The sequence below is a fragment of the Necator americanus genome, chromosome V, assembly GCF_031761385.1.
Source record: "Necator americanus strain Aroian chromosome V, whole genome shotgun sequence".
NCBI lineage: Eukaryota > Metazoa > Nematoda > Chromadorea > Rhabditida > Ancylostomatidae > Necator > Necator americanus.
Genome location: NC_087375.1, coordinates 7,186,368 through 7,208,832, shown reverse-complemented (window position 1 = coordinate 7,208,832; position 22,465 = coordinate 7,186,368). Strand labels below are relative to the sequence as shown.

The following is a 22,465-nucleotide window of genomic DNA, read 5'->3' as shown; positions in this document are numbered from 1 at the left end:
GTCACTAATAGAATCCAGTTCAGCCATAGTTCTTTTCAAGGAACCGCCATAGCTCTTCTCATGGATTCCAGCGGTGTGCGACAAATTAATCGGCGTCGGCGACGGATTTTGGGAAGACAGAAGTTAGTAGCGGTGTTGTAGTCGTCGAACTTACTTCCATGCAGGTGATGATGGATGATGGCGGGCGGAATAAACCGTACGCAAGTTCCGCCGGCGAATACGCCAGGGTGGACTATCAGGTACGAACCGAACTTTTTTGCCAGCTAGCGAGATGAAGCGGAACGGACGGAACGCTGCAGATCACCTCGCATGCTTTGTAAACTGACGAAAGAACCGCGATCACGCTTATCCTTTGAGTCTATGAAAAACTTTCGAGAATATTCTACATGGTTCGTGCATTCAAGAGACTTTGCTTTTACTTCTTTTTTCGTTTACACGGAAGAGAGAAAAGTACAGAACGGAAAGGAAAGTAGTAAGAAGAAGAAGAAGAAGAAGTAAGAAGTAGTAACAAGTTTAAGGCTGAAAGGAAAGAATTCGTTTCTGGAAAATTCTGGATTCTCTGAGTTTTTCCTCGGTGCAAGACTTTCCGAACAGAATTCCTAATATCTTCTGTCGCACAGATCGTTCAGCCGGGAACAATTCCCTCAACGAACGTTTTCTGGTGTTGTTAGGAAGATCCTGACTCATAGTCGACGATAAATCAACGTCAACGAAATGTGCGTTTTCCGAAAGTTCTAAGGATTTAAAATCGATTAAAACTCGATCAGGTCCACTTCAGGAATACATATCCAGTAACAATGTCAAATAGAGAAACCAGTTTGCAAAGGAAAATTTCATTTGGAAATTTTCACACTCACCTTTTCATATCGTACTTTTCATGTTCATGTTAATTGTTGCATGTTGTTTTGTTACGGTTCCGGTGGCAAGCGATGGTTCCTGTTGTTCTGCATTTTGTAACACTTTCGGGAACGATTCAGTTAAACACTTCGCATTTGCACTCGGCAATATTTTATTTTTGCTCCCTCTCTCTCATTAGTTCTCGTTGATGGTTGACGTCTTTATTCCCGTCAACAAGCGGCATCCTCAAAAAATTCTTCAATCATCTGTGGAGACCCAATCACTTATCATGTCATATTCTTTCCAAGTTGTAAAATTCATTTCAAAATATTGCTCGGGCTGATTTCCCTGTAATTCTCCTTAATTTCATTCTTCTATCGCTAAAAATTCTAATATTTCATCAATAATATCTCTCTAAATAAGGATGCAGGTAGCGCAGTCGGTAAGAAGTTCGGCTGTGACTGCACGATCGATCGATGCCGCTGCAGTTCTTTAGTTTCGTTAGTTCGTTCTTTGGTTTTAAAACCTTCCCAGTCCTGTTCAGGTCTTTCCTTTCACTGGGGATGATAAATTTGTACCGGAGTCGTCCAGAAGTATGGAAACACTGACTTGAGCACCAGTAAATCATTGCAAGAACGCCACAGCCGCGTTCATAAACTCCAGAGAATTTTGAATCGACGTTGAACACACCTCATTTCTTATTATTCCAATTTTTTTTCATATTATTCAATTATTCTACACATTCCCATTATATATTTCTGCAGTGTTAGTAACATAATAAGTATTTTAAAAATTCCTCCAGATTTTTTTTTCTGGCTTCTTACAAGTTTTTTTTTTGCTAAATGATTATGTGCCCAGAAAAGATCACGCTAGTGTCAATGACACAAGAAATACCTAAATCTTCCCAATATTCTCTTGATTCCTTAGTAAAGTACGGGGAATGTAGAGATTAAGTCAGCGAATCCAGAAACTAGCTTAGAACTCTGAAAATAAAATTGTGCTGTAAAAAAATGTGGAAGAAAATTAAATCTTGCAACAGAACGCGAAACTAAGAGAGCTTATTATTGAAGTATTAAAAAAATATGGAGCAGCGTATACGAGTCTATGTGCTACCTTCTTGCTTCGTTCTTTCTTATACTAAACGAAATCACGAATTTAGGTGCACGTTCAGGGCACGTACGAGCTATTTAACTTGCACAGTTATAAGGCGAAAATTGCTCAGATACTGTAAAAAAAGGTGTAGTTGTCTAACACACGGTTTTTTCTCACACGGTGGAGGTAGGGATCTTACGTGTGCAGCCATCAAAAGGCATCTCGTGTAAATAGCTCGTTATAGAATACTTTTAAAATTATTTTAAAGTTTAAAATATTATAAATTAAGTGTTGCACGCTCTTGAAAGTTAGTAAGTGTCGCACTCTCTTTTGAAAGTTCCATAGCCGAACCCAAAAAAACCCAAAAAGGTCGAATTTCTCAAGGAAGCAGGGGATCTTTGACAACGACTCTCCGTTTCGTCACGCTGAACCCCCGGCCGTTGTCGAACTGAGGGACCTGTGGGTACTCGGGTCACTCAAAGCCCGTAGGCAGTTCATGCAAGACGCAAAGTCTCGCAGGCCACGGAACGGGCGACGAATGGGTGGATTCTGCGCGAGGTCTTTGTAGCTGTGGATCGAGAAGGTAGTGGGCAGAGCTGCGTTGTGGGGCGCGATACCCTGTGGCGAAGAGATGTGGGCAACAGCGTCAAGCAAATACGCCAGTCCGATGACTGAGTCATGTAAGTGCTTAAAACATACACCAAACGCATATATGTATACCACAATTATATTAATTTCTACTTTTGTTTAGTTTTCTCTGTTTATTTTGTTTTATTATTATTTTATTTTATATCTTATTAATTAACTATTTAATATTTTTAACTTTTTATTCGTCTAACTTATTTTTCAAATCTAAATTAAATTTGATTTTATTTTTTTATTTATGTACTAGAAAAGCATTGAGCATGGAAAACGCGTAAACAAAGCATACACAGAAGTCCTATCGCTTGCACGATAGAGTGTAGTTTTTGTGATTAAATTTACCAAAAAAATCACTTTAAAATTACCTGGATAAATCCGCTTCCTATGGAAAGACACATGTTTATTTGTCACCCTCCTCTCTTTTGCTTGACAATAGATTTGAAATGAGTTTTCTTTAAATTTTAAACAAAAAAAAAAAAGATTTCAAGCAAAAACAACTTTAAAACAACTTTATTATTTTATACCTACTTTTTATTTATTCTATTTATTTTTCAAATCTAATTTGAATTTGACTTTATTTCCTATTTATGTACTGGGAAAGTACTGAGCATGCAAATCTTCCCAAATGACGAATAGATACAAGTCGCATTAGGATTAAATTTACTAAAAATTACCTTAAAATCCTAGAGTAAGATAACTTTGCTCTCATTTCAGTGGAACCGATGCTTATACGTACCTACCGATGCTTATTTTTTATCTCGGGCTTTTTTTCTGCTTGAGAATGGTTTTCTAACGAGTTTTTTTCCTAAATTTTTAACAAAAAACATTTCAAAACAAAAACAACTTGGATTAAACAATTTTGGAATCATCATTAAGGTTTAATTAATTAAAGAACAAGTCAATCAGACGTATCTATGGAGGATTTCAGGGCACTAAAAGCATTCAAGGTCCACATTTCAAGCTAAACACTTGCTTTTTTTGGAATGTTCAACAGATATCCATAAAGCGATTCCCATTTGCTATAGAAAAAATTCTTCTTCTTCTTCTTCTTGTACACTGTATTTTCTTTATTCTACCAATTTTAAACCGCTTAAAAATACAAAATCTCCTTTAAGCGGCCTGAATCACTGCAACAGAACGAATCTTGTTAGCATACATGCAGTGATAACAAAAGGGTCCACCACCACTTCTTCATTTTTTTCTGAATGAGTAAAAAACGCGGCAACCATTCCCTCAAATCCGAAAAAATTTTTTTTTTCAAATTATATATATATATATATGTATATGTATACATGTATTTTCTTATTTACTTATTTTCTCTATAGATTATATATAAAGTATAGTAGTTTATAATGACATAATAGTAGCATGCACAAAATAAATATATAAAATTATTTACTATTATTTGTACTTATTATTACATTTATTTACATTTATTTAATAAAAAAGGATAAAGTCACTGGCGTATCAATCCACATAGGATGCGCCAACGCGTTTTACTGGAATTCGTAATCGTTGAGGTTTTTGGAACGGCTTATACAGTGACTTGCAGAGGGCCAGCCGATGATCAAGTCAGTGCTTTTATCCTCCCAGACAAGTCTGGTGCCAATTTATCGACCCCGCAGGGATGAAAGGCTTGGTGAGCGCTAGGGCGGATTCGAACCCTCGAGCGTGTGGCTACAACGGACCTCTAACCGACTGCGCCACAACCGCCCCTTTATTTATTTAATATACATATATGTATATATATAAGTATGGAATGAAATCCCGATTATATTTTTTTGTTTGAATTAGCTGGAAGTTGATTCTGATTTTCTCCTGAACGCTCTAGAGCGCTCAAATCAGCTTATTATCAATATAAATATACATAATTTATTTACTATAACTTATACTTGTTGCTATAGTTATCTATATTATTATTATTATTATTATTATTATATTTATCCATATTTAGTTTATGTATATAAGTGCGGAAGAAAATCCCAATGTTTTTTTTTGAATTTGCTAGGAACAACTTCTAATTTTCTCTTGAACGCTCTCGTGCGCCCAAATCTCCTTAATATTTCCGGATGTTTCTCGAGGAGAGGAAACAAAATTTATGTCCACACATACGTTCACTACGTTATCAGACATTATCCCAGCGAATTTTCCAAAATATCCGACTGAACCGATTTCTGTTATTTTAAATTTGTTGAACTTTTTGAATAGCACCATCTATATACGCGTTATTACTTCCTGGAAAAAAAATCGATCAATCGATGACAATATTTCTATGACGGCTTATGACTTCAGCTCCAAATCCATGCCATATACTAATTCCAAACAAAGAGTACTGTAGAATAGTTAGTCAGAATATTGTTTTCACTCCATTCACTTACATTTTATTGTTATTTGTTTACTGTTTACTGTTTACTGTTTATGCTTGTTAGATTATAGGAGCAAATGAGTCAGGCGAAAAAGTTGCACAGAGAATCGATAAGGTTTGCCGGAAATATCCGGGGGTAAAATATCCGGAAATATTTCGGAAAGCGCGAATTTTTTCCAGCGCAAATTACAATTGTTATCCTCTCAGGACACTCGATTGCTGGATTTTAAGAAGAAAAAAAAAGTCCTCCCCAAAATTAGCCTCTATTTTCCCCCAGCCGTGGTTACCCGTTCAAGGATAGCAAAAGTTGGTGAGCCCCTACCGTTTGAGGTCCCACACAAGGTCCCTGAAGTGCTCGCTCGTAGGATTATTGGGTTAAATTGCTCACCCAAACCATGGCAACCGTCGTTCTTCCATAGCATTTTGGATTTAGGAAAATGTGTGTTCTTATGGGAATTTTTCACATCCAACAACAAAAAAAGGACCCACCAATCCACAGCACAAACCTGTAGAAAAACGGCCACCTAGCATCATAAAGTCTAGGATGAATCCTAGTGAGCTTTATTTTTTCTTGCTCTTATTTATGGCTCCCTCGATGGGTGTTCTTCGAAAAAAAAACAATCTGAGGTTCTGTGCTTCTGCGCAGTTGTTACTTTCCTATTAATAGGGTAATTGTCGCGATTTGCGACAATAAACCTAATAATCTGAGAGTAACAACTAAACAGGAAAGTAGTAAGAGAAGGGAAAAGGAAAAGAACTTCCACTTATTCCTTTATTTACTCCCCTGTCCAATAATTCTCCGGAAAATAGACGTTCCATCCTTTCTGCACATTAGACTTAGACGGAAAAAATTCAAAAGAACAATTGTTCTCTTGTCCTTCCTTTTATTTTTCCTTTTTTGTTCGTATTTTCTCTTCTACTTTCTTCTTAATCTTTTTCTTAATATCTTCAACTTTTCTTGAAATAGAGAATAGGTTCTCATGTTAGATAACTATGATAAAAGTAAAATAATAAATTATTTTTTGCAAAGAAAACCTTTCTCCACAAAAAGCGATTGACGAAGAAAAAAGCATTGGTTTGAGTTTAAGGAAAAAAATTTCAGGATCAAAAAATGACGTTCAGGAATAATTTTGAGTTTTGTGTTGGTGAAAAAGTAGCAACGCCAAAATTCATGAAGCAAAACTGACCTGATTGCTCCGACTTTAATGCTGCAGAATCTTTGTTTGGATTCCAAAATTGAATACTTTTAGGAAAAAAAAAACAGATTTTTCGCTCGAACATCCGTTCCATCAGCTGGTATCGCTCCTGAAATTAATTTTGATAGCATAAAGAGCTTAAAAAATACTATAAAAATAATTTCTCACCTCCATAACATCATTTTCAAATTTTCAAATTGCTCATGTTGAGTAGAGACACTAGGTGCTAGCTATGTACTCCATTCTTGGGTCGGCAGTTGAGGCTACGTTTTTCTCAAAAATACTTATTCGTCCCATTTTTGCTGAAAAAAAACTTCATGAATCACATTTGCAGCATATATCACACAAATGTCTACGTTGGGACCTTATCAGGAATAGATGGTGTAGGAGTTTAGTTGACGAATATGACTGTGATAATGCTCACTTTGTGATAAAACCAGGAAAAAAAAGCATGTGAAAATCATTCTTTGAACCAATGTCTCCAACGATGCATCTTATTACAAGGTGGTAGAACGGTGGCTACAGGCAGAGCATGATCTGCCTGTAGCCACCGTTCCACCACCTTTTAATAGCTTATTTGAATTGTACAAGGTGGACTGCGGAAGTTGAAGGAGTTGCGTTATGTCGTGTAATAAGTTGCATCGTAAGGAGGACCGGTGCAACCAGGACTTTTTCCCACGCTTTATTTCTGAGCTACTATGCGAAATTGAGCGTCATCATCGTCAAGGTCGTAGAAGTGGATTACACCTTTATTCTTCCTTATTCCTGAAGAGATCCCAACACCTTCCATTTCGTGAATCGGGTGCCTTTAGGAACTAACTTCTCAAGAAAAGTGTGCGAATGAAACATCGACTTCAATTCAGAATCGTTTAAAGTTTATGAACCTTAACCTTAGTGGAGCGTTACAGTGACTTCCTAGGACAATTTATCATCCTGATCAGACAAATCCGGCACTAATTTATCGACCTAGCAGGGAAGAAAGACTTTGCTGGCTCAAGGTGGTTTCGAACCGCCAATCGTGCAGTCGCAGCCGAAATTCTTGCCGGCTGCGCTACACTCACCCCGGCCACTTTCCGTTATACGATGAAGATTTCTTGTTGGGAGCACATAAGGTTCTTTTCCACCATCTTACAAAATTTATCTTAGAGACAAACGCCTTTTTGTGTTTTAAAACTGGCTTTCCAGGCAGGTTATAACAATACAACCGCTCATTTCTCTAAATTTACTGTTATTGGATGCAATAAATTTCCCATTCACCATCTTTTCTGCAGAAACCTAAAATCCAAAGACTAAATTTATATTTAGGTCAGTTTAGTGTTTTGTTCTCTTTCCAAGTAATCTTTAGTTTATTTTTAATAGAGCTCATTTGCAATCAATATTTTAACTAATCAAAATTGGTGATATTAATCGTGAATGAATGGAAATACCACCAACCTTGTATCGTTGTTGCGTGTGAAGCGCAGTCGGTAAGAGGTTCCACTATGACGACGCGGGTCCGTAGATCGAAACCGTTCTAGAGCCAACTAAACCCTTAATCTCTCTGAAGCCGATAGATTGGTACCAAACCTGTTCTGAAAGTACAAAAAAAACTTTGAACTGATAAATTTTTTTTTAGTTCCCGGAAATCATTATGAGGGCTCGATAAGCGTGGTAAACGAATCGAACGATTCTGAATCGAATTCGGAAAGTGATGACCCATTCTGGGCGGGCGGATTGATTAACACCAAACAGTTTATCCTTTATCCTATCGCTAATAAGGTCGTTAGAAAGTTGTTAAGAAGATATTAAGGTTATTAAGAAGGTTATTAAGAAAATTTGTCGTATGAAAGACAGAAAATTTATTTCAGGATAGATAGTGAAAGTAAGAGAAACAACCTTTAAAACGCTTAAATTAAAAAAAAAAACTTTTTTTCTCTTGATTTTTAAATTTTTAATTTTTTTTTAACTTTTAAAAGTTTTAAACTTTTTTAAATTTTTGAGCACTTTAAACTTAAAATAAAAGTGAAAATTTCTCAAAATTAACTATGGGATCATTGGTAAAAGGTTAAATTCTACCGGAATCAAGAGATAAGGAATGAAGGGTAAAATGTTAGGAGGCACTCAGTGGCGCCCTTATTTCTGGAAGTAAATAACCAAGTCGGTTGGGACCCTAAGCATTAGTTTTAGAGGACCTGTGACATATAAGCTAATGTTACTAAGAGAAAAAAAACTAAGAGAGAGCGTTTAGAAATAAGAATCGCATTGAGTCCACCCCCACCTCCTCCTCCCGTCCCAGCCGAAATAAGCTGATTTATAGCTGGCTCTTCTGGACGTAGTGCAAATAGAGCGATGAATTAGATCAGGATCAAGGGCTGGGCGCATTTGTGACTCATTATGTACTGAAATAAAAGAAAATTATTTTTAAAACCAAGTGAAAAGCGGTTTAAGGTTAGACGAAAAAGATTCCAATCGATCAAAGGCCAAGACACTACTGAGCGTGCCCACAGGATTCATCGATCTTAATGATCTGGTGCATTTGACCTACCTTCTCTGCTCTACATAGACTCTTTCTCATTACTTCCACTCAAAGGTAGCGCACCACGAACCTGACGATGTTGGGATTATTCGGGATTCCACGGAAATCAAGGATTAAGAGTGTAGATTACGAGCATGAACGTGATCATTCTCGATTCTCTTTACTCATTCTGAAAACTGCGTGGGAAACGTCTCCATCGCACCGAATCCTTCTACGAGACACCTAACAACGTGTGACAAACGCGTGCTGCATACTCGTTGCATGTTATTAGGTGCATCGTAGGAGGATCCGGTGCGGCAGGGTTGTCCTCTGGATAGTTAGGGAAGAACTAAGCGTGATTGCGCCCAAATGTTTGACCTAGGGCTCTAACGGTGTTTTTTCAAGGAGAGATCCCAACATTATCATAGATACAAATTTTTTAGTATTTTCTTTGCTTTTAAAGGATTTCGTCTAAAAACCGCCCTTTATTCGAATGTAATTCAAATGCAGTAACTTTTTCTCCAAAAAAAAGAACTTCTCAACTCTTCAACTCCTGGACACATTTTTCCTGAAAACCACGAAAGCGTTTCATCACGAGAAATACATAGGAAATGTGAAAAATTTTGTTTTCTTAGAAATGATTCATTAATTCATCAGTTATGTTTCTTTTGAAAAAGTTAGATTTGAATGCAAATTTCCGAGTTGATCAGAATCTATAGAAAAAATACTCCAGTGGATGAAAAAAAGTGTTCTGTGTCAGGATCGGATGCATTGTGATATCACCAACACCTCCTCTTCTGTTGTTACGATTAGCTCCTTCCCCGTGCTATATTCTTCCTGGTAAAAAGAACATATTTTTTGGATTCTTCAGCACTTTTCTCTTCAGCATCTTTAATGGAATAAAATGGAAAATGTTCACAAAAAGCGGAACAGCGATTGAATCCGTATGGAAAAAAGAAGTTAGCTGAGCTTACGTTTGGCACTCCCGCACAGATTAGTACTGTCACAATAGTATATATAGTTCACATATATATTTAGCAATAAAGACTATTTGGAACTATCTTGAGATATCTTTAGCTCCTCCACTTTTGACTCTATCCTGAGCTTTTGAGCTTTAAAACGATTCGAGATAAGTAGGTAAAATATTAGCTTTTTTCGAGAAAAAATGCACTTTACAGAAGAAAGAGAATCCATTTGCACTGTTTTATATTAATAAATAATAATAGTAATAATAATAATAATATAAATAATAAATAACATAAACGCCTTTATCCATGAGATACGGATCTAATCATCTGATCATTAACGATTGATGAAATCAATGAAAGCTCCCAATTTTACATTTTTATTGTGTTACATTTTTCACTGTTTTTTTAATATTTATTCTATGTTTTACATTCTTAATGCCTTTCATTTCTCACAGTTTTCCATGGCAAACCAAGCAGTCTACCAGAAAATTCTTTGGAAAAAAATCGTTAAAAAGATTAAAAATTATCGCCTATAGTTTGCGGGGCGCAATTATTCAGAGAAATTGTTCTTATTCAGCGCTTGCTCGTCTCTCAAGTCTATTTACGGCGATCTAACAGCTCTAGAGCTACGTAGCCGAAAAAAGACGAAGCTAACATCCACTAATATTGTGAATAGTTTTGCTCCTGAGCCTAGAGGCGACGAGTCTCGTTGTTTTGTCGAAAATTACCCATAGAGATCCTGTTGTTGACGACTGGGCGGATTGTTTTCTGGGCCCCTAAGTGGAGAAAAATTCCACTTATTTTTGGTTGCTTTTCTCTCTCATATACATATATGTAGATGAGAACCCAATAGCAGTGATCTTTCCTAACTCCTTCAGCTCCTAACCTAGCAGATTTTGGCTTTCCGGGAAAATCATACGTATTTAGATGTGCGGTCGTTTTGAATTCACTGACACTTGGGCTTTTTTGAAAGCCGCAAATAATTATTTTCACCAAAAATTTCCAAAATTCGGACGCCAGCGCTGCTCGAGAAAGAAATATCATTAACGTAAGAAAAAATCTAGCAAAGAGAAAAGGGATTTTTCTAGAAATTTGAGCAGTTCATCACATTCCTATGCAAGCACTTCAAACGCGATTATCTTTTAAAAATTGTGAGTTTGAGAGTTTTTTGTTTAATACACAGAATAAATAAATATATGAGTAAACACTACAGTATTGCAACGATTCGAGATGATGTAGTACCTCTGTACGTTTACATACGTAGATACTGTATCACCTTTAATTAATGTTTTTTGAAATTATTGCAAATTTATTCAAGTCGCTAAGACCCGCGATTTGTATTCGATTCTAGCTTAAAAATACATTTTGTCATAACATTTTCAGAAAAATAACAAATTAACAAATAAAATATATTTCGGTTAAAAATAAGTAAAATTTTCATTTACACCAAAATTTGTATGGAAACAATTTTTTATCAAGTCCCGTATGATTAGCTGTTTTTTTTTCGCTAAGAAATGTCATCGGGACCATCAGAACTGAAAAAATTATTACCTAAGATTATCGAACCTTCTTTCTGATATATCTTTTTGGTATAAATAAATGTCTAATTGTCCAAATATATAAATAAATAATAGATATATAAATTTCAAATATAAATATATATGTCAGTATGTACTCTATAGGCTTCGCAGTAGGAAAGTTCAAAAAATGACAAAATAGTATATTATTAGCATAAAATCAATTCTTTAGTTTATAAAAAAAACTCTCCCCATCGTAATTGTAGTGGTTACGAGCACTTACTCGAAACCCGTTCATGATCCCCTCGAAATTTGCAATTTTTCCGAGTGTTTCTGCTAAATTGTATGGATTTCCAAAGACATCAAGAATTACTAGGAGTTACATCTATGTACTACATCATCATTTATCCTTAATCCTTGATATCTAAAAAATCAAAGAGAAGGAAAATTGAGGAATTGGAGGGCGGATGTAGGGTAGCGGTTAGAGGTTCCGCTTCCTGCACGATCAATCGGAGGTTCGAATCCGCCCTAGTGCTCACCAAGCCTTTCATTCTTCCGGGGTCGATAAATTGGTACCAGACTTGTCTGGGAGGATAAAAACACTGACTTTAACACATCAGCTAGCCCCTACAAGTCATTGTATAGGTCTGTTACACGCTCGTGAACCTCGAACGCTTCTGAATTGAAGTGAAAGCGGGTGGCGGGTCCCGAGCGGATTGATTGACGACAGACACTTTATCCTTTACCCTTTATATCAGTGAAGTCAATGCTCGCAAATTTAGGTCATCTGCTAATATTTGGAATCAATAGGAAGTGTTCTGATTAAAATAAGTAATCGATTTAAGTTTCTAAAACGTTAACCACGGTAACTGAAAGCAGCGTAGCACAAATTTAACAATGTTTAGACTTCTCTACACGATTATATAAGGCTAGAGGTGTAATTCATGCTATGAGCGCGATTACACTTAATTCCTCCTGATTATCCAGAAAAATCGCGTGGGAACGGCAATGTCGCGCCATTTCCCCCTACGAGGCACCTAGCAACGCGTCACTCCTTCAAGAGCAAGCGGACGCGTCGCGTAGGCCAGCGTGCAATAGAGACAGCATCGGCAGTCCATAGATTGTCCTTTTCTGGCAGAGCACCTGATAACGTATAACGTCTGCTTGTCCTCGCGGACAGGTTCCGTTATCAGGTGCTTCGTAGGGGAATCCGGTGCAGCAAGACCTCTTCCCACGCCGCTCTTCTCGATAAATGGGGAATTTACCGTGATCGTGCTTGTGATCATGGACCACACCCCTACCATTGCATAAAACTGGGTCCGTTGTCTAAATTATTTATGGTTATGAGTTTATAAACCGCTTCAATTATGGCTTTGTTTTCAAAAACAGTTACCCGTATCATTTAAAAGAGAGAGAGAGCGGTTTCACTTTATGAGTATCATTTTAGAGAGTTGTTTGCTTGACGATAGTATCGTCAATGTGGGCATTAAATTTCATTGCGAATTTTATTTCCAAGAGTTCTTAGTTGTTCGTAGAAACTATCCATTCTAGGCCATCCACATGCTTCATTCCTCTTTTGCTTTAAACAGCCACTTTTCGATTGTCGATGGCCGCAACTTCGATATATTTCATCTATCGTCTATCCCATATCCTCAAATAATTAAATAAATAAACAAATATTGAGAAGTTGGTAGAAGGAAAACAAATGTGTAAGCAGTTATCAAGGAAGAAATAATCGTAACCATAACCATTTCGCCGTGAAAAACCACAAAAGAATCATATGAATCATATTTTGATATTACGCATGAGTTGTCATTTTCATGCACTTTTTTCTATTGATATTCGTCATTCCGTCTGCAGAAACGGGCGTTCTAATAATAACGATTTTTCATTCAATGCAACCAATTTTTTTGCAGAAATATCTCAAAACTTTTTTCTTGACTTATTTGATTTGGCGGATAGGCGTTTTGGCCTAAGCTTATCCGCATCTTGGCCAATATGGGTCGTCCTTGAACATATTTGAGCCCTTCTTGTTCGATCTTCCGCTAGAGCCAGAGCTAGAGCCCGCACAGAATCTGTCCATCCGTCGCTATTCCACAATACAGCGTTACGTCTAGATTGATCTGCTTGTCCACGCCGTTTCCTCAGATCTTCCTTCACCGCCTTCTTCCAGAACTTTTTTTCACGACCAGGGGGCCTTTTCCAGTAAGGATCTGGAAACATACTCAGGACAACTTGAACAAGACGATCAGACGGACTTCCCGTGACCAAAGAAGCGAAGACGCTTTACCGTGCCTACTTCAGATGGCCGGGCAAGGTGTTTTCTATTGTAATCTGTAGCTACGCCATATCCACTTCCGTGTAAAGTTCTTCGTTATGGCAAACCATCGGCCAAAAGCAGCGTAACATTCATTTAAACAGCTTTCTCTCCATGCAGTCAAGCTTTCCCATCACCATCGACAGCGCTGCCCAAGTTTTCGACCCGTACATCATGATAGGGCGAATTGCGGATAGGTAGACTCGCAGTTTTATTTCGTAGACGGTGGGAGTCCAGTACAGGCACTCGGTCAAGGAGTTGAATGCCAAATTGGCGCATCTTTGCTAAGTATCTCTCTCGATTCCCTGATTCCCACTGAGGATCTCGACAACTGCTTGCATTCGTCAGAGGAGAGTAGCAGTGCGCAGACTGCAGCTAATTTTAATTCAAGGTTAACAACATGTTTCAAATTCAAGCTGCTAGAGCCAAATATTATCGCATCGTCGACGTGTTCGACTAAGGTACGTGCAAATAGTTCAAAAACCACAGCAACGGAGCACTGTTCAACTATTCCTTCGCATGATATCACTCCCGCAGAAGTCCCTCGCCCTACTCAATTTCCACTTTGAAGGTAAAGTACATCCGACAAGTGTTTGTACCGCAACTGCTGTTCTTCGGTTAATGTCCTCGACTGGGGAAAACAAATTTCTTGGAATACCATCTGTCCGAGGCGCGTTGAAAAAATAAGCTCTATGAGGAGAGTCGAAAGTGATATCGAAGTGCAAGTCGAGTGCATGGGCTTCAACAACCGCTGCCACATTTTGATCACGTCCTCGAGTGCTCATTGTCAAGAGGGTGAACAAAATCGACCGGATTGTTCATTGTGGGTGGTTTCTTCGCCAATGTGTGAAAAGCCGATCCAAAATGATCCTAACATTGCATTTTAACCTCGTAAATTACACGCAAGGCGTGATATTCCACGGTGATTCCTGAGTTCCGTGACAGATAGCTTCTTGTGGAGAAGAATTATGACAGTGTGCCTCCACGAGTCGGGTATCCTTTTGTCAGTCTACATTCAAGATATGATTTCGTCATGTCAAGAAACCCAGAAGGAGGAAGAGATTCCAGCATTTTTGCGCTAATTCCATCGTCTCCGCCAGACCTTTCATTCTTTACAACCTGAAAGCAGACCAGATGAAGCCGGTCGGTAATTCCGCGCTGACTGCCGTATACATCAGTAGTTGAACGTGCTTGAGTTCAGGGACTGATAACGGGTGTTGGTTCACCAAGGTACTGAAATATTTCCTCCAGATGGGTAGGGTTACCTTCCCGTCAGCGAATCCTTTGGCATTGTTGAGGATAAGCGTAAGAATTTCATACATACCCAATAACTCACACGAGAACTGCACAAAAATTGCTCACTTTGATTACGTTGTACATTTCAAATACGAATTAGAATGCAAAATCAATAATAGTAAAACGTGTTTCAAAATAAGGAATTCCGGAATAAGTCGACATGCACTGAATTTCGTTGATCTCTGCCTATCACGGCGTCTCTGATTTGCTGTTTGTTTCTGTTTCTGTTGTCTTTGCTCCTTTATGGTATTTTGGTATGAGAATTATGTAAAAAAAAGCGTTTCTAGAGGTTTTAGAAACCTCATCGATTACGAATTCCAAAACCTCACCGATTACGAATTCCAGTAAAACGCGTTGGCGCATCCTTAGTGGATTTATACGCCAGTGACTTTATCCTTTTTTATCCTTTTTAAAACTTCTAGGTACGCAGAAGGGTCAACATACAGACTTTATAGGAAGATTGAACGAGAAACATTGGAAATTATGTATCCTTCGTAACAAAAATTTGATCTCAAGCAAAAAAAAAAACGTTCTCTTCCTCTAATTTTTTTTCATAAGGAAAAATACGAATGATAATAGAACATGAAAGTGTGAGACTACGCTGTTAGAAAATTTTTAATCAGTGAGATAAATTTCTATATCAATTTAAGGTTAAAATAGACCATGTAGATGCATTTGGAAATGCATCAAATTAGATTTTAAAACCACAATCATACTGTAGGTAGGTCTCACCGTATACGAAACACTTAAATACACATGAGAACACACAAACACGCGAATTCTCTCTTTTTTTCCTCTTCTCTCTTTTTCTTTATGTCTTTTTTTCTGCTGTTTTATAGAGTGGTTACATAAAATGCTCCTGGACGCAATTCCATGGCTTAACTACTGCGTTATTACTGCAGTAGAGTCGTATCGTAATTTCAAAACGTCTCCTAGCGGAAAAAATTCGTGGATATTTCCCGTTTCTGCCGTTCTCAACGAATTCCATGTTTCACATGTCTTATTCTCGTACAATTAAAATCAATTTTAATTAAAACTTTTTAGTAGTGAGTATTTCTTGTTCAATTCTTCTTGATAACGATAACAAAAAGAAAATCACAGATTTATTATTTTAACAACTTGATCAACTTAATTTCTCATTGAAATCGATTTTTTGGGATTTCTGTGTGTGCGTTTTTTTTTAATTTTTGATTGTTTACCTGTTTTTTTTTGTTCCTCGGCATACACTGAAAAATTCATTTCGAAATCAAAAGTGGATGGAGCAAACGTTAGAAATTCTTTTGGAATGGCGCAGATTGTGGTTAATCGGTTAAAGCATCAAAGTTCACCGCTCTACGAATTCCAGTTTCTAGCTATTGTAAGATGAGAAATTCCTCGAAAATGCTACCTAATTATCTCATCCATCTTTTTATTCGCTTTTGTTTTTTTATTCTCACTGTAAACTCCATAATTCTCGAAACATTAAACACATTTTTATTGCTTTTGTAAGCGTTCGTACAAAAAGTTCCAGTTCCCACACTTGTTATTATTATTATTCTACTCGGTATATTAAATTTAGTTAATATTTTCTTGGTAGTAATATCAGAGAAAGCTCCGCCCACATTGTGGATTAGATGGAAACGAGTGCTGTTTGTAATTAAGTTGTAATTAATTATTGATAATTCTAGTGTATGTACTATATAAAATAAGTTCTTATGATCTAAATCGAGTTCTAATGTGGTCAACGGTCACATGGTCCGCCCTCAGTATTCCCACGTGGTCAATTTTTGATTTTATTAACAAGTACAGACCTCGAGAGCTTATATAAGGCATATTTTTCCCAGATTTTACTCCTTGTCGTGGTTTTCTGATCGGTCAGCACTGTTTTACAGTAATTTTCCTCATTTTCTCCTTTTTCTTTTCACAAAACTCGAGATTTTATAATCAACCAACAAAAAAAATACCATTATAACCACTTTTCTTCCCAGATTTTACTCCTTGCCGTGGTTTTCTAGTCCATCAAGATTGTTTTACAATAATTTTCCTCAGTTTAGTTTTTTTTTCTTTTTACAAAACTTGAGAGTTTTTAAACAATCACAAAAAAATACCATTAAAACCTCTTTTTCCCCAGATTTTACTCCATGCCGTGGTATTCGGATGCGTCGAAGCATTTCTACAAAACTTTTTCTCAGTTTCTTTTTTTCTTCTTACACAAAACTCGATATATAAATATAAATCGATATAACTCGATATATAAATAATTTTTTATGAATCACTTTTTCCCAGATTTCACTCCTTCGCGCACTTTTCCAGTGCGTCAAAACTCTTCCACAATAATTTTCCTCAGCAGTAGTTTTTTTTTCTTCTCAGAGTTTCGAGAGTCACAAAACGAAATCACTTTTTTCTCGACAATATACACTCTCCAAATGGAGGCGCATCGCTTTCATTCGAACAACATCGAATCGAACGAAGTTCACCTTGAAAATCAACATAAGCAAACAAATTTCTCGGTGTGCCGTAACCTCACCGCACAGCTGAACGACCTCCGTCGTCGTCGTCGTCGTGTCGTGTCGTTGTTCGTGTTCACGCCTCATATGACGGGATGTTTAGTCTGTTCTTCTCGGAAAAGGAGGTTTAGAGGTTTCTCCCTGAGGTTTTTTTTTCTTAAGAACCGAGAGAAGAAAACTTGATTGATATCCTCCATTTCCAGCACTCTTTTTTTCTTCAACTTCTTGTTTTTTTCTCACATGTGACATTTTAAATTTCACTCAACCACATGTGAGGGAGTCCAATTATCCCTTCTCACCTCTTTTCCGCACGGTATTTTTGTCCAAATAATCCTTTTTATCCTTTTTTACAGCATTTAATCCCCATATTTCGTCTAACTCCAATATTTTCCCACCATTTCTCGTAGATCCCTTATTTTCACACCATCCTGGTTCATCCATTTCATGAATCTATTCCGGAAAATATCAAGGTCTATTCGAAACTGGTTCTCCTATTCAAAAACCATCTAAACCTAAGCGTACTAGATTGTTTTATGTTCCCCGTGTTTTTCTTTCTTCTTACTTTCTGTACATTTTTTGCTGATTAGCATGTCGAGGATTTTTTCAAAAAAAAGACAAATCCGTGTTTCTCGGTGCTGGTTTGAACGGAAATTCGAAAAAAAAGGGTGAATTCTGGCAACGATTTCGAAAATTTTTAAATTTAGTGCTGCACTTCATGAGTTGTTCACTGAGCATAACAATTTATGGTAACATGCAGCCGTCAAATTGCACCAAAAACTCTTTTTTGTACTTCTCAAATCCACGGTTAAGTAAATTTTCTTGGAAATCCAGCGATAATCTCCCTATGATCGATATATTGCATTCAGCCATAGGCTCAGAGATGATCCTGCTTATATTTTATGATTGTTACTTTTTCGAACGCAAAAAAAAATCATGGAAGAAAGAATGCTGAGACAGGTTGTGGGCAAGTACTAGTAACATTTGTTCTTATTTGAAAATAAGGAGCAATTTATTATTTGATTGATTTTTTTCTTCGAATTAAGTATTTTCTTTAGGTGATTAACTAAAGTTGAAAAAAACTAACTAACTAAAGTTGACCTATCTTCAACCTGCGAAAATCCATCGTGAGAAAATAGATAAATTGATAAAATACAGTATAATAATGTAGTTAATTATGTGGATGAATAATAAACAATAAGGTAATTTTAGTTGTTGGTAAGTAAGTATATTAAATTATACATATGCAGATATAGTTAACAAATGAAAAATAATAAAAGTTCGAAAAAATTGTGCAGAAATGAATTTAGAAAAGTTTGACAATTGGAATCTTCACAAACGTTCCCTTACAGTTTCCATCACGGAAAATTTTTTCCTACAGTTTCCATCACGGAAATTGTATTTTTTAACGGAAAGTCATTTCAAAGTATAAGTTGTATTATCAAAAAAAAATATCCCATAACTTTTTAAATGGAAAATTTCGACATTTCCTATTCCTCCATTCATTTTTCCTGTTCTCATTCCTATTCATCAATGACACGACACGGTGACAAATTTCTATTCGATCATACATCTTTCGCTGCGTTGCTGGACAATTCTTTTTAATTAAGTGGTATCTTGTTCAGGTGTTATTGTTCGCCGACGGAAAGGAAAGAAAAAGAAAAACTGGACCTTTCGTTGTTTTTTAGCGTTTCACAGCAACACAAATCCCCTACCACTTCACTCCCTGATCGATAATATAGGAAATTCATCGATAATCGTTGTGGAACAGTAGATAATTAGTGTACTTCATGGAAATTCTCGAACAAGTTCTGAATTGATTTACTTTTGTTTATTTTATTTATATCATAATCTATTTATTTTAATTATATGTATATTTTATATCATATTTATACATAAACTATGTTTTATATTAAATTCATTTGTTTTTTCTATACATTATATTTATTTTGTTTTATTTATATTGTATTCAAGAATTAGATTCTATCAATTAATTAATTTTGGGTTGTATTTATACATTACAATTATTCTATTTATTTTCGAGTACGATAGAAGAGCGTTGTTTTTCTTCTGAACTTGTGCGGTGACCGAGGGTAGGGGGGGAGACTAAATCCCAATCCCACAAAACCCCTTCCTCATCTATTTTTTAAAGTGAATCTGTTGACAAAAAACTCGACAAAAGCCTATATTTTTGTATTTTAGGAATAGAATCTCACCCTATTTTTTTCTTAATTTGGATCCATGGTATGTTGACACCATCAAGATACCATGAAATATTGCAGAAATCCATGAAAATACCCTCCTCAAAATCCTGAAGGATTTATTTTCATCATTACAGCGCTCGCACTTTCATCCTTATGTTATTATCCATCCTCCCAACATAGAATAAGAAAATTTTTTAGATTAGGGTAGGTTTGGAGCGGCTGCCGTGAGCTGCGGACGCTGTTTCTTCTGCACGCTGGCGGACGCGGCGCGTCTTGCAGACATGACGACGTCATTAGGTGCCTCGTAGAGAGTCCCGCAAGGCGGCAAAGTCATTTCTCACGCAATTTCCCTGGATAATTGGGATGATTTGAGTGCGATCGTGCTTATATTCGTGTACTATATTTCCTAAAACCCTATATATCCTTAAGGAGATCACAAAAAACCCCAATTTTGTGTTATCCTCCCTTTAAGTGAAATCGAACGACTGCTGAGAACAGCAAAACCCGTTCGGCACAGCTTTCCCAGCTCAATTTGATTCTCAATTTGAGGGATCTATGACCAAAGACCACGCCTACCTCTGCTACCTCTAACTATGTAGCTTAAGAAGAGTTAGAATATCACTTTATTTCTTGGATTCAGCTTTCCTACTTCTACTGAAAATTCTTTGAACGTGGGAAATTTCTGTGCAGAGTATCAGAAATGAAATGAAAGAAAATTTCCCGAGATTTCCCGAATTTTCTCAATGCTACTCAACCTTTCTCATTCACGATTTCCTGCAAACATTCGGTTGTTTTCTTTACTTCCATAAAACTTGGGAAGAATAGACCTTGAAATGATCTCGTTTCGTTGTAGGAAACGTGTAATTTGCGTTCGAGTACTTTCTCGTTTACTTTTCATCGCATTATCGTTGAGAAAGAAAATTACCAACTGGTTACTTTATTGTATTTAGCAGAGTACATATGATTTATGTTTGGTTTTTTTTCCCTTCAGCATCGTTTGTTACTACCACAGCAATGAAAGAAATATAATGAGAGAAAACGAAAGAAATCCTCTAGTAATGTGAATGGAATTTGTTTTGACTCATTGAGTTACGCTGTAGTTGTTCAGACCTCAACAAAAGTTCTTGCGTCTAGTTTATGAAATAGAAATAATTTATATACAACCTATGTGTTCTCACTTTTTTCAATTTGTAAAAAAATCCTCGAAGTTTTTCCCCTTTAAATGCACTCTAACTATCGATGAGAAGATTTAGCGGATTAATCCAGAAAATTCGCATAGTAGGAGGTGACGTGGTGCGGTTCTTTAACCAGAAATTCATTACATTTTTGTATAAAATAGTAATAATACAGTAATGGTATTAGTACAGTGTAGTAATACTTCATGTATTTCTTTTTTTTTACGTATTTTACTAGAAAACCAAACTATTTTTTCGAATTTTTATGGTAGAGTCGTGAAAAACTAGCGGCACCGAGAGAAATATCATAAAATAAGACTGAGTCCACAATTTTGATGAAGCATCCTGTGCTCACGGGGAAGTCGCAAAGCAACTCTAACTTCGTGTAACTAAAAAATAAAAATAAAATAAATAGAAATAGGCAATAAAAATAAAATAAGAGTACTTGGACGTTATTAATTTTGTTTTTCTGGATCACCATACTGTTGAGGAGTTTAGTTAAGCCGCTTCCAAAGGAGAACGCGGGGAACCACGTGGAGCTCATCGGTTAGCTTGCTCCAGCGGAACAACCGCAAGATGTATATGGATTTTAATTTACTGTTCATTTATTTACTTTTATTTTGTTAAACTTTTTTTATCGTATTTAGTTGATATTTATCAATTAATTAGCCCAATTATTAGCAAATTATTATTACTAGAGTATATGAATTTCAATTTAATGTTCGCCATTTATTTTTTGTCTTATTATCATTTTTATCAGATTTAGTCGAAAATTATTGATCAGTTAATTAGTATATTTATTAGCAAATTATTATTAAAATCAAAGTTTTCGAAAAATTTCACTTGAACGTTACTAGAAAAAAGAAATTTGTCCTTTAAACTTGTGTCGAAATAGTTTATTACTAGTATTTCTAGTAACTACAGCTATTAAAATGCTAAAAAAACACAAGAATAAATTATAATTTATAATAAAATAGAATAAACAACTAATAAGGTAAAATAAAACTAAAATAAATACAAATAAAACAATAGAACGAACAAATAAATACACTCAAATATCAGGTACTATTCCAATATAGACTTTGGCAAATTTTTTATTCACTAACTATCACTGTGAACTGATTCGCTGTTATTTTTTAAGCAGAATTTCTCGTCACTCTCATTTTAGAGAATTTTCGCATACAATTTCTCTTTTTTCTCAAACTTTTCCACATTAAAAACAGTGTTTTCAGGTCGAGATATGTCAACTGTGGTGCCGATTGGCGATATGGTGAAAAATGTCGACGATTTCCACGAAGTAAGACTAAAATCGTCTCAAAAACAACCTTATATCCAAGTTGTAGGTTTTTATGTAGAAAATTCGTTCCTCGGTTCTTCCTGCTGATGTGCTTTTTGCCTCTACGCTGTCCGCAAATTTCCCTAAGTGAAAGTTGACATTGGCCGGATTTTCGCGTAATTACAGAGAGTTTAAGCAGGTTCTACCCCTACCCTGCTGATTTTTTCTCTACTTGGAAAACAAGAAATGTTATTAAAGGCGTATTAGTGGGTTAGTAATCTGGGATTGTTGGATCTGGTTTCGTAGTTCGCGTTTCTCTTTCTTTTTCTGATGATTATCTCCCAAATTCCCTCAAAATATGTAGTCTACTTAAAAACCTTCTGGAAAATTCCCTAGGATTTGAAAAGTTTTAAATAATAGGGGATCCCTCAGAGGCGGCAGGTCACGAAACTCACGTAGTTGAGAAACCAGGTGGGAAAATATAGGGTTTTGAGTGTAGATTAGTAGTAGGAGTGTGGATCCGATGCTGAATTTTTCCGAATACGCTGCTAAGGAGACCTCAGTGATCTTCGACCGCTCGCTCATTCGTTCGATGCAGCGAGT

The 22,465-nt window shown here is 36.3% G+C and overlaps 2 protein-coding genes across 2 annotated transcripts; one reads left to right on the top strand and one right to left on the bottom strand.

Annotated features, from left to right (window-relative positions):
* Positions 1-167: 167 nt before the first annotated feature.
* On the top strand, positions 168-22,013 carry RB195_013194 (uncharacterized protein; the record flags this gene model as incomplete). The annotated part of the gene is made up of 4 exons (XM_064202894.1): positions 168-239; positions 2,498-2,609; positions 21,819-21,883; positions 21,942-22,013. 4 exons carry the CDS (start codon positions 168-170, stop codon positions 22,011-22,013), a joined length of 321 nt encoding a protein of 106 aa, XP_064058775.1.
* On the bottom strand, positions 13,035-13,334 carry RB195_013195 (uncharacterized protein; the record flags this gene model as incomplete). The annotated part of the gene is made up of 1 exon (XM_064202895.1): positions 13,035-13,334. One exon carries the CDS (start codon positions 13,332-13,334, stop codon positions 13,035-13,037), a length of 300 nt encoding a protein of 99 aa, XP_064058776.1.
* Positions 22,014-22,465: the final 452 nt, after the last annotated feature.